Source organism: Mastigoproctus giganteus, chromosome 5 (genome assembly GCF_048544385.1).
Source record: "Mastigoproctus giganteus isolate SK-2022 chromosome 5, ASM4854438v1, whole genome shotgun sequence".
NCBI lineage: Eukaryota > Metazoa > Arthropoda > Arachnida > Uropygi > Thelyphonidae > Mastigoproctus > Mastigoproctus giganteus.
Window position 1 is genome coordinate 24,172,973 of NC_143579.1, and position 13,401 is coordinate 24,186,373.

The following is a 13,401-nucleotide window of genomic DNA, read 5'->3' on the forward strand; positions in this document are numbered from 1 at the left end:
CCTCTCTCTATTTTCCCTTCCATCCCCAAAATTCCCTTCCATTCCAAAATAGTATGATCTGCATCATACTATTTCTTTCTTCTCTCTCTCTCTCTCTACTAGTTTTTATTCCTGCTCGATTTAAACGTTTGTTCAATTTCTTTAAGATGATAAAGGCAGCCTCTGAATGTGTTAACCGGTTTTTGATAACTAATTATTGTCTCTTGAAATCCTATAAAACAGAAATAGGAAATTTAATTAATAACTATTAAATAGTTTACGCAAACTTAACTAACACACCGAAATTTGCATCTTCTTTTTTTTCTAAGAAAAATGATAACTGTGGTTAGGAGGCCACATTGGACACGTAAGATCCCTCTGTCATATCACCGACGCACTTTTAAGTCACAGATGGTTTACCCGGAGATGTTGCAACTTTATCTCTTCTTTGATTGTGCAACCAACCACCCTGTATCTGTCACCGTCTGTCTTCCATAAAAAATAGAAAGAATGTGCGTCCGTTAACTTTACAATAACATCAATAGACTGAAGGTTGAAAAGAAAACAATCTTATTGACAAACAGACAGCACACCAAAACACTACGATTTTTGTAAATAAAATTTGTAAATAAATTTGTAAATCTATAAATAAAAGTTTAAAACTAAGATTATTATTAATAATCACTTACCACTTATTTCTTCTTCTTCTCTGAGAGACTGACTTTCAATATCCTTAACATTCTCGGCGCACTTCAAATCGGAATCATCAATAGCGTCACTAAAGTCGTCTGATTCATCGTCGTTCATTTCACAGCCGCCAGATGGCGCCATCGCTTCCTCAAGAGCCAGGTCAATGAGTGATGTAACATCTTCTGGCAGGAGTTCTGCTTCTTCGCACGTGTTTAACTGTGGCTCTTCAACGATGGTGTTTTCCAAAACAGGGACGGCGCCTTTGCCAGTGGGAGGCTGGCTGATCGCATGAATGCGGTTTAAAGGGCGTATACACAGTTCTTCAGTTGGATTTGGATGAAGACACACTGCGCTCTTATCTTGATCATCGTCCTTGTGGAGCTCTGTGGAATTGCCCAACGAAGGAGACTTCTCAAGGAGATTATCAGGAGGGAAGGAGGTGGAGGGTTGTTTATCCTCGTCGTTAATTTTGTCCTCTTTGTTGTAATTTAGAATGGAACCGGGGGGGTTTGTTTCTTCATCGAGTCCTTCGGCGTCCTCGGCAGGTAAGGTGGCGCCCTCTTGTGACGTCAGAAGCAAACGTTGTTCTTCGACTCGCATTATTGGCCACGCAGACACCGCAATAGGAGCATCGCGGGGGTCACCGGTCACATCACTGACGGCTGCTAGTCGGCTCTCTAATTTGTCGTCTGCAGACGTTCCTTCGGCTGTTTCTTCAAAGACGTCCTCCCCCCAAGATTCCGTTTCCGCATCGCTGCAAAAGACAATGATACGTGTGTTTTCACTCAAGACTGGAACGCTACACTGACTTCGGTTCGATGACAAAAAAAAATAAATAAATGAATAGAAAGAAAAAAGGGAAGATAGAAGGGGACAGAGAAAAGCTCGTCTTTTGGGAAATAATTCAAAAATAAATTTGAGGAAAATATTTATGGGTGTGTGGTGTCCAAAGAATGTTCTTTTTCAGGAATACATTTTAAAAATGTGTACAAAATGTACGCAATATAGTGTACACAAACAATTATTATTCGAGAAGATGAAGATATTTGTGGAGGGCAAGGTTTCTCAAACTGGAAGGTGGACTGAAATGGCCAGTCAATGGAAGAAGGTTATTAATATACATGAGAAAAAGAGATGGAGAAAGAACTGAACCTTGGAGAACGCCAACATTAGTGGAGATGTCTGAGAGCCATCTACCAGCAATACTGTACAGTACACCCGCAGGTGAGTGGTCAGAGAGACAACTGAATATTACAGAAAACAGTTGGGCAATTCCTAAGGTGGAAGCTTATTTAGAAGACCTTTATGCCCAACACGATCAAAAGCTTTTGCAATGTCAAAAGCAACTGCTTGAGTTCCATCAAACTTTTCCATTGAATTTGCCCGTAAATGGATCTGTGGATTGTGGGCCTCCTAACATGAACCAGGACATCACCAATAGACCAACACGGGCAGAATCCATATTGGCGATCAGTTGAAACCGTCCATCATTGATCAGATGGACAGTTTGAAGATAGTTTAAAAGATGGCGGTTAATGGTTTTCACCATTACTTTAGAAAGAGTACAAGTAAGCACAATGGGACGATAATTGGATGGGAGGGATTTGTCATCCTTTTTTTAGGAACTGGCTGGATGTCAGCAAATGTCCAAGCAAAAGGAACCAGTGGAACAAGAAAATGTAAAAAGGGACATAGAACAGGAGTAAGCTCAGGAGCGCATTATTTGTTGCAAATTCACTTGTTCTTGAGATTGCAGCAAACAATTTTTTTTCTTTGGAATTTGGGGTACGTGGCAAGTAATTGTGATGTCTTGAAATAGTTATCAAGTCTCTGTCATTCTAAATCCATTCACTAAAATCACAAACTTTATTTTTTCCTTATCTTCTCTGATAGCTTGAAGTAAGAATTAGAAGATCTCAATTTTAAAGTTTTTGTAAGATTGATTACTAGCTCATATTGCTAATCTCTTTGGACTTCGTAAGAAAGCCACAGAACACAATCAACTATTTCTTCAGAGATGTGGCCTACCACGACTCTTACATTTACACTATATTGTAATATCAGTTCTTGTGTACCTTTCTGAACTCCTGATTCACAGTATTACATGAGGACTGATACAATCAACATACCACTCTTCTGATCATCCACCGGTCTCTTCCCGAGTTTCTTCAGTCTGCTCGATTATTTCCCGGCTGTAGTATCACCATGATATTTCCATTCGGTGATTACATCAAATAGAAATGTCATGGTGGTAATAAAATGGTGGCTGATCTAGGAAGTTGCAATTTTTCTGCAATGGCAAGAACAAATTGCTAATATGGCACCCTGTGATGGTTAGAAGTTGATTTCATAAGCAGATGGCAGGTGTGATTCATTTTCTCAAATCCAAAGGGTGTCCGATACCTTTGGCAATATAGTGTACACAACCAACGAATTTCTAGAAACTGCTTATTGTAAATTCCTCTTGTTGTACCTTGCGCAATTTGTTGCAATCTATTTATTGAACAGAAGTGACTAGTTTTGGTTCTGGTTTTGCTGAATCAGGTGACACGTTGCATCTTTTCCACATGACTTGCTGTGTGATAGCAAACCACTTATCACACGAAGGCACTCAGTTTGATTAGATAATCTCCATAAAAAAAACTTTGTAAGGAACTTTGTCCACATGAGATGCCCCCACTCCAGAAAAACAGAAGCAACCCCACATCATGATGGAACCACCACCGTGCTTGACTGTAAGAACTAAACAATGTGGCACCATTTTTTCTTCAGTAGATCGTCTCACATAAACTGTTCGCTTGGATACAAAAAATTTCAATGGATTCATCCATCCAGAGTACGTTTTTCCACTCTTCAGTTGTTCAATGTTGATGACTCTTAGCCCAAGCCAACCATTTCTTTCCACATTCTGGTTTTAATAAGTGTTTTCGGACTGCTACACGGCCAAGAAGTCCTACTTGTTGAAGACGAAGGTGACAATGTCCTGGTAAAAGAGATGTTCGAGGCTGTATTGAACAAAGCTGTATAAATCGAACACCAGGAGAGTTGTTCGATTCCTACAGTAATAACTTTATTGGTCGGTCGACGTCTTGAACCTCTCCACCTCTCCTTTTTTTTCCAATTCTCCAATGGTCGCATAATCCTTTATTCCACAAGGTGTTTCTTGGTCCCGTATCGACCAATTATCTTACGGCTTTCCAACAAGAATCGGGGATCAACGAATACCAACCAAATGGTGTTTGTTAATCCCTATCTTCAATCCATCTCGCGCTTAGAACAGGTTCTGCGACCACTATGAAAATACAATGGGCACAGATCCGAGTTTGACCTTGGTCAGAAGAACAGAAATGTTTATTGGATAATTGATAATAAAATACTTTATTATCTAAATAAAGATAATAATAGCATATGGAAGTCTTAAGGTGAAGAATGCAGATGATACAAATCCTCCATCTAAAGATCCATGCACTTTTTTATTAAAGTAATTTACATATTGAAAGAGGTATTAAGTCATTTACTTACCAACTTCCGGTATACTTGACATCACTTCCGTTTCCATGGTTCTCCAGATTATCAACGCGGCTAATGGAAGCTGAGGCACTGATGCTGGCAGCAGTCAAAGTTCGGGAACATTCCTTAATCTCGCGGTCGGTCTCTGACTTTAGGGACTGAAAAGCTTCCCCAAATGACTGGGAAGCAGTGAATTTCTCCTCAACTAAAGACCCATCTTTCTGCTTGGTGACTCTGGTTACTGAAGTGGAATTCTCCACGACTTCCACTCTCCGAACCGATTCAATTTTAGTGGTTTTCCTGCCTGTACTTCTGGTTTCCGATGTTGTCCTGCTAGAAGTTGTGGTAGAAGATTTAGTGGTTAATGTGCGCCCTCTTGTGGTCGAAGGAGGCGATTTTTGGTATATCGGCCTGGGAATCTTGGACAGAGGGCTAAAAACTGAGGAGGAGGAAGAGGAAGGAGAAGAATTATCTTCTCCTCTTCGAGATGGCGGAGACAATTTGGATCTTCTTGGAGGAACTGGTGGTGGTTGTGAAAGCTTTTTCTTCACCGGAACTGGAGGCTTAAAATGCTCCTTGCTGACTACAACAGTTTCTTCATTTACAGTTTCGCTGACTGTTACTTGTGAATCTACTTCTGCTGAAGATGGGCAGAATTCTGCTGACGAATCATCAAACACATCATCAGAAGGATCAGAATCCTCATTTAAGCAGTCATCTGGAATTTGGTTCTCCTCTGCCATCTGTAGATCAGACTCATTGGCTTCACTGTTGAAGGTATCCTTTTTCTCGTTTACAGACCCTACTACCATGGTAGTCACATTCTCATCCGATATCCTAGACTTTGTATTTGATGATTCACCTAAAGAAATCAGTTCATCGAGTCTCTTTTCGGCATCTGCTCTGTCCTGGAATGATGCTGGTGGTTCAATGGTGATTGCTTCTGAATTTGAGGTTGACTCGAATATCGGCTGCTTTTCGGTACTTTCAGTATCTTCCATCTCCTCTGCCTGGTCTTCTTCGATCTGGGAAACTTCCTCTTCACTTAGCTCATTCATGGAAGATTCAGGCTGCTCTCCCTTAGAGAGTAACCCAACTTCGGGATTGTCTTCGTCCAGTTCTCTTTCGAGTTGCTCAAAGGGGCTCAACACCTGTTCTAAGTCAAAGGTAGAGTCCTCCTTGTCTTGAGACACGTGAGAATTCTCAGAAAAACTCGAGTTCGCTGTGCTAGTTCGAGAAAACCGTTCAATGACTGTGGACACTGAACTGCCCGTGTCGTCAGATTCTGATTCAATCACCTGTTTGTCCTCTTCGGCAATCAAATCTGTGTACACGTCTGGCTTCATTGGCATCTCGTCATCCATGATTTCATCTACTCGTCCTGATCTTCTTAACATCAGTTCCTCCCATCCGGGCAATCGGACACTGACGGACCCACTTGGAAAGGATGGTTTTTGATTTTCTTCCTGCTCTTCGAGTAACTGAGATTTGGGTCTTCGAGGCGGGAGTGGAGGAGGATGCATGGGTCTTTTCACCGATGATCGATCGTTATTCCTTGCCTCGATTCTTTGAATGCTCTCCCTGACACTAAGCATGATGTCCCCGTCACAGTCTCTTAGAGAGGATTTCCGAAGCGGAATGGGTGGTGGTGGACCCTTCTTTTTCCTATTCAAAGTGGGTTTTCTGATCGCATCAATTGTGCCATCGTAATAACCAAAGTCGTGTCCATTTGTCTCTGGTACAGAGTTCATAGACTGATGACGAACCACAATTTTGATGCAGACCGGAGAGTCCCTTAGAAGCGAAACACAGTCAATGCGCGTCATCGAAGACACCTGTGCACCGTCAATCTTTAAGATCTCATCTCCTTCCCTGAGAGGAGTTATGGAACATTGAGCTCTAGCGGCAGGACTGTCCGGGTTGATCGACTGGATGAAAACCCTGGAAACATTGTCCGAACTGCCCATGCCGCCCTCGAATTTCAAAGCCATCCCCAGTCTCTCTCCCGGAAGTCGGTACACCGTAACTTCCTCCGTTTCCTCATCATGGAAGGAGTCGTGAACTTGAAGCACCGTTACAAATGGATTATCCGAAGCCAGTGCTTCGGATTGATAGTTGTCATCCACTTTGACCACCGTCACGAAGTCATCATGGTTCTTGGGAGGCTTTACCAAACTGGGAAGAGTCAGTAAATCCTCCGAGGTGTTGGGATGCTCATCCTCGGCTTCATCGGAAGATGCAGAACCGCTGGACAGACGTTTTATCCTTTTGGACACACTTTTTGGAGCCACATCCGCGTCATTATACACATCTACGACAACAATTCGTTTGGTGCCGTACATGGCTTGTCCCAAGAGGCATTCGTTGACTTCATAAACGGAACTTGTCCACTGTTTCCAAGGAACAGATGAATGGGCAAAAGCACGTCTGCAAAAGGTCTTCACGGATCTTCAAAACCTTGAAAAGTCGATCTGAAAATTTGAAAAATTTATTCGTTTTAATTATAAAATCAGTAGTAAATTTCAATTATAAAATCATTTTAAGTAGTTACACTTTATAATTTTTAAATAATTTACTACAAGGAAACATGCTTTTTCCAACTACAGCGAAAGGCATGCTTCCCAGGTCACGTGAAATAAATATTATTCACGAATCCACGCGCGAAATGTCCAAAGTGGTTTTTCATTTGGGTTGTGGCGTCCACAAAGGGAATTGCTTCTTTTGATTTTTGTCTGTCGTTCCGTGTTGAAGTAAAGATTGGCAGAAGAGATAAAATATAAATGATGCATTCGTGGAAATATATGGTCATAACACGACGATAATTATCATGCAAATTACTGCGTGTGTGTTAGGAGACGGAGGGGGGTTTGGGTGTACACATTTCGCGGATACCATGTAGCGGGCACTTGCTAATGGTATCATAATAGTAGCAAGTGAGTCTCTCTCTCTCTCTCTCTCTCTCTCCTTTTCTTTCTTTCTCCATACTTTTCTTTTTCTTTCCACCTTTTGGTTTTCTCTGTCTCTTTCTTTATTTCTTTCTTACTCTATCTTTACTTCTCTTTCTTTCTTACTCTATTTGTCCTTCTCTTTCTTTCTTACTCTATTTTTCCTTCTCTTTCTTTCTCTTTCTTTAAATTTTCTTCTCTTTCTTTCCCTTTCTTTAAATTTTCTTCGCTTTCTTTTCCTTTATTTAAATTTTCTTCGCTTTCTTTTCCTTTATTTAACTTTTCTTCTCTTTATTTCTTTCTTTCTTTATCTTTCATACTCTCTATCTCTCACCTCTTTCTCATTTTGTCTTCCTTTCTTTCTCTCTTATTTTCCTTTTCTTTATTTATTTATTTCTTTATATCTCTCTATTTCTCTCTGTTTTTCTATCTTTTCTCTCTCTCTGTTCCATTATCTTTCTTTCTCACGCTATCTCTTGTTCCTCTTCATTCATTCTCTCTCTCTTTCACCTCTTTCTCATTTTTAGTCCATTCTCTCGCGCTCTCTCTCTCTCTCTCTCTCTCTCTCTCTCTCTCTCTCTCTTTCTTGTATTTCTCGCTCTCTTACCTTTTAGTTCTCGCTCTCTTACCTTTTATTTCTCTTTTTCTTTTCTTTTCTCTCTCTCTCTCTCTCTCTCTCTCTCTCTCTCTCTTTTCTTGTATTTCTTGCTCTCTTTCTTTTTATTTCTCTTTTTCTTTTCTTTTCTCTTTCTCTCTCTCTCTCTCTCTCTCTCTCTCTTCCTTTTTATTTCTCTTTTTCTTTTCTTTTCTTTCTCTCTCTCTCTCTTTATTTCTCTCTTTCTTTTCTTTTCTTTTCTTTCTCTCTCTCTCTCTTTTTATTTCTCTTTTTCTTTTCTTTTCTTTCTCTCTCTCTTCCTTTTTATTTCTCTTTTCTTTCTCTCTCTCTCTTTTTATTTCTCTTTTTCTTTTCTTTTCTTTTCTTTTCTTTCTCTCTCTTTCTTCCTTCTTATTTCTCTTTTTCTTTTCTTTTCTTTCTCTCTGTCTCTTTTCTTGTATTTATTTCTCACTCTATTTTTATTTCTCTTTTTCTTTTCTTTTCTTTTCTTTTCTTTCATTTTATTTCTCCTTTTCTTTTCTTTCTCTCTCTCTCTCTCTCCTTTCTTTTTTTTCCTCTCTCTCTTTCTTTTTATTTCTCCTTTTCTTTTCTTTTCTTTTCTTTCTTTCTCTCTTTTTATTTCTCTTTTTCATTTCTTCTCTCTCTCTCTCTCTCTCTCTCTCTCCAACACAATTCGAAAATGAAATAAGTGGATCCTTAAACAATGGTATTCATTGTCAACAACGGAAGGTGCCCATGCAATCTACAATGAAATAAAACGATTTTTCAACAATGAAATTAGTTGCCAACAGATCGTAAACAATGAAATCAGCTCTGAACAATGGCCAAAACTGCCTACTTGAATAACCATTTCTTAAAAAATCTTCAACAGAGCAACTGCTTGCAACCAGAATTGTCAAACATTTTGTGTGATGGTTAACAATGGAGTTCCACCGATAATTTTCAACTCCTCAGACATTTCTTCTGATATTTTTGGAAAAACTGTACATTCGGTGTTTAAAACTATTAACAAAGATTTCTTTCTAAGCCCCGTTCATTCGTACCCTTCTCGATTTTCTGTAAACACTGCAAACAGTTTACCCAACGGACACATCTGTAGTGTGTACTCCACACAACATCCTGAAATTTAATATAGAGTGGCAAGAGTGCTAGAAATAGCCTTTCGTGTATGAGGGCCGGTCTCCGTGACTGTCATGCATGTTTGAACACAACGTTGCCCTTCTTTTGAACTGTATTTTAAGCAGCGAAAGAAATGCTCGATGTTGTTATCAGACGCACGTAAGCGCATGCAATGCCCTCGTATAAAAGAATTTCTGGGAGTTCCTCAACAACAACAAAAATCTTACGCATTCTGTCAATATTCATTTCCCACTTGCACCGATAAAAATAACTGTGGACAAACAAGACCCCATTATTCCAGGCCTTTCACACCATAAATATTGCAAAAAAAAAATTAATCTCCATTATAAATGGATGGACACATAATGGCATTGTGAAGTGGATGGACGAGACGTGTATGACGTCATATACCATAAGTTGCAAGGTGAATGCTTCATTTAGAATCCTTGATTTCAAGTACCATCATTAAAGAACTCTTAATTTGGAGATGTGTCGGTGTAAGAACCCCAGAAACGGGGATAATGTACTGATGGTACTGATGTTTGTTTAATGAAATCTTTGGTTCATATTCGAAGTTCAAAAAAATTTGTATTCACCCACAAGTAGTTATGATAAAAAGATACCTTGAGGTCTCTACAGCAACCACACGAAGCTTGGTTTCGATCTGCCAATCCATGTGTTTTTTCTTTGAATTGCTGAATGAAGTCAAGTGTCACAGTGGATAAAGTGGAATACAGATCGGTTCTTCTTTCCCAAAAACAATCCATGAAGAAATGGTTGCGGTTTATGGAGAAGACTGCCCAATTTACAGTATTGTCGCACATTGGAATAAATAATCCAAATGTGGAAGACCCTCAGTGCATGGGGAATCCCATGCACTCAGGGTCTTCCAAAGGTAATATAGATTACCTTTGGAAGACTCCACGATAATGCACATTCCTCTCATGCTGCAGTGAGGTGTGCCCACGAATGTGGGTTTGAAATATTGCCACATTCTCCTTATTCCTCCGACGTTGCACCCTCGGATTTCCTCCTCTTTCCTGCCCGTTCAACTGCAACAAGAAAATATTTGTTGCAGTTGAATAATATAATGTTGAGAAGTGATTTCAATAATGAAATCAGTACTCAACAATGGAAAGAGAAAGTCAACAATGGAAAGAGAAACTCGACAAACAGTATTCAACAATGGAAAGAGAAACTCAACAATGTAAAGAGAAACTCAACAATCAGTATTCAACAATGTAAAGAGAAACTCAACACTGGAAAGAGAAACTCAACAATCAGTACTCAACAATGGAAAGAGAAACTCAACTATCAGTACTTAACAATGGAAAGAGAAACTGAACACTGGAAAGAGAAATTCAACCATCAGTACTCGACAATGGAAAGAGAAACTCAACAATCGGTACTCAACAATGAAATTAGTTCTTAACAATGGCTGGACTGTCTACTATGATCCATCAGCAATGAAAATTCTCGACAATGAAAGGAATGACTATCAACAATGAGATGATTTCTTTACAATGGTAGTCCTGGAACTGCTATGAGCTGATCTCATTGTTGACACTATTCCTCCTACCATTGTTGAGAACCAATTTCATTGTGTGAACCTTCAACGTAATTGATATTGATACACTTATGTCCAAAAAGTTAAGGTAAATCGTTTCTTAAACTTAATGGGTAAAACATTTACATTAATAGCGTCCTGGTGTATTTTAACATGATGAGGCTGATTAGATACTCATTAATGGTTCAAATCTCCACCAGAAAACACTTTTTTTATAATTTTTTCCATTATATTTGATTTTCCACTGGAATTTTGTAATAAAATTTTGTTATGTTGGAGTCTCATCGTTTACCTCAAAGTCAGTAAGAGTGACTCGTTGCTGGGCAACCGATGACGTCTGCTAATAGTCAATTCTAGGCGCCAACTTTATATCAGAACCGATTATAAAATGAAAATAAATTTAATAAAGTTGGACCTTAGTCAAAATTGAAGTCTGAACCAAAGAAAAACTTAAATGAAATTTAGTCAATAATTTATTTTAATTAAGGGAGGGATGGTTGCAGAAATAATTAGGTAATACTTTAGACTAATTACAAAAGAATGCTTCTTCATTATATATTTATTACGTTTTTTAGTTCACGTGATAACCAAATTAGATATACGATTCATTATTGCAAGGCTGATTTATCTTGTTGTTTTGACAAGCTGGAAACAAACAAACAAACAAGCAAAAAAAAAAAAAAAAAAAAAAAAATCCTAAATTGGCTTTCCCATTTAACCCGTAGCAAAGTGTGCTGTTAACTAGATTGGAGAGGAATTCCAGGAGATATCGTGTACCCTCATGCAAATTCGCGCAAGTTTATTAAATTTAGGAGGTGAGGGAAAGAGTAGAGTGAAAGCATTCGCTATACTGTCTTCATTAATATTCACAGAGGATCATGAATTATAGATGAATCTCGGCGTACATCACCTAGTTATCAAAAATTCATTCTATCTTTCAGTAATAATAGATGACAGAAAAAAAATAAAACGAAAAAAAAACAGGAGTTCTCGGTGTGACCCGAAAGGAAATGTATATATTTGACACGTCATCTAAACTATGAAAAAGCTATGGATATTAAGTAAATAAAATTTAAGTACACTACTGCTCAAAAGTCAAGAAGCAAAAACAAAAAAAAAAAACTAAATTTATATTTCTGCGTTTGTTCCCTAACTTTTGAGGCATCAGTGTATTTTTTTTTCATGCGCATTCAGGGTGACGATAAAAAAAAATAATAATAAATAAATTATTTCTCTCTCTCTCTGACCCGAAAGGAAATATATATATCTACACCGTGAGAAAGCTTCAGATATTAGCAGTAAATGTACACTACTGGTCAAAAGTTAGGAAACATACGCAAAAAAAATTAGATTTAGTTTTTTCTGCGTTTGTTCCTTAACTTTTGAGGCATCAGTGTATTTTGTTTAGCACACTGGTTGGTTGAAGGAAGTGAAGTATTTATTCAAAGCTTGCCCACGGATGGATACGCCATTTGAGACGTCTTGTACACCATGAAAAAGCTATAGATATTAGCAGTAAAAGTACACTACTACTCAAAAGTTAAGAAACAAACACAAAAACAAAAAAAACCAAACAGTTAAGGAACAAACGTTTCTGTGTTTGTTCCTTAACTTTTGAAACATCAGTGTATTTTTGGCACGTTGGTTAGTTAAAGGAAGTGAACTGGTCATTCAAAGGTTGCCCACGGATGGATACGCTATTTGACACGTCATCTACACCATGATAAAGCTATAGATAATTGCAGTAAAAGTACACTACTGCTCAAAAAGTTAAGAAACAACACAAAGCAAACGAAAATTTCTCTTTCTGCGTTTGTTCCTTAACTTTTGAGGCATCGGTGTATTTTGTTTGTCACATTGGTTGGTTAAAGGAAGTGAACTGTTTATCCAAAGGTTGCCCGCGGATGGATACGACATAATTCGAAGCAAGGGAGGTCCAACCACTTCTAAACTAAGATATTTAAAATATTTCAATCTTTTTCCTATTTCGTACGTGTCCAGGGTGTCGATAAAGACACGACGTCAGGAAATACCACACGAAGAAATGAGGCCAAGGGCTATTCCTCCTAGAAGTCACATGCCAGAGAAAGAGATCCTTATCATAATGTCAATAAAAGTAGGACAGGATCGTTTTCCTCAACACCCTATTCCTACCAAAAGACTCCCATCTGTTTAACCAAAATATCAAATAAGACATTAATCGATCTAATCATCTTAAGAAAGTTACTCCACCCACCCCCCTAACTAGTTAATAAACATCTTTTGTTTATAAACATGCGTGGGATGGATAATGTCTCTTTGATCGCCATCTTGGATCCAATATGGCCGTCTTATCTAAAGTTTAAACTCTCTTATTTGATTATTTCGAAAATTAGTCTAATAACAATGTATACTCGCGCAACAATAGTAAGTGCCATTCTGTGACATGTGACAAACAGCGCCCTTATTGTTGAGGAAACTGTTTCCCCGCAATATACTGATTATTAAAATAATAATCGTGATTATATCCGCTCTCTTTTATCAATCTCTTTTTTTTTTAACTTCCGATTTTCTTATCTCGGTCGGATATCTGCGCCGCCTAATTTCCCGCGTTCAGATGAACGCTATGGTCGCATAAACCGACGTGAATAGCTCAGTCGCCAACCTTAATAAACATGACAGCGAAATAATGATGAACTCCCTCTTTATTATTCTGTATTTCCAAGTGGGCTTACTAAACTTGTTTGTTGAACACTTCCGGGCGAGACAAACCAGCCGAACTACTTGAAACGGCGCTTGGTTTCTGTGTAAGAGGTTAGCGTCTGTTACGTGTTTAAGAGGTCGATGTACTAAAGTGGGAACTTACGAGAAAGATGCCTCACAGGCTTCCGCAATATTTGTACCCCAATAAACCCCCTAAAAGAGAATTCCGCTTTAGGAGGTGGGGTTGGATTATTCAGTTATGCGGTAACGTTGTCTTCGACAGGCGGCGCTGC

The 13,401-nt window shown here is 38.6% G+C and overlaps 1 protein-coding gene across 1 annotated transcript in view; it reads right to left on the bottom strand.

Annotated features, from left to right (window-relative positions):
• LOC150085241 (uncharacterized) overlaps positions 1-13,401 on the bottom strand; it is a 102,834-nt gene that overhangs the window by 52,295 nt on the left and 37,138 nt on the right. The window contains exons 2-3 of the mRNA XM_090373930.1: positions 4,192-6,650; positions 669-1,423 (exon numbers count right to left, since the gene is read on the bottom strand). Coding sequence (XP_090230056.1) covers positions 669-1,423; positions 4,192-6,521 — 3,085 coding nt within the window. The 5' untranslated portion in view covers positions 6,522-6,650. The remainder of the gene's footprint in view (positions 1-668; positions 1,424-4,191; positions 6,651-13,401) is intronic.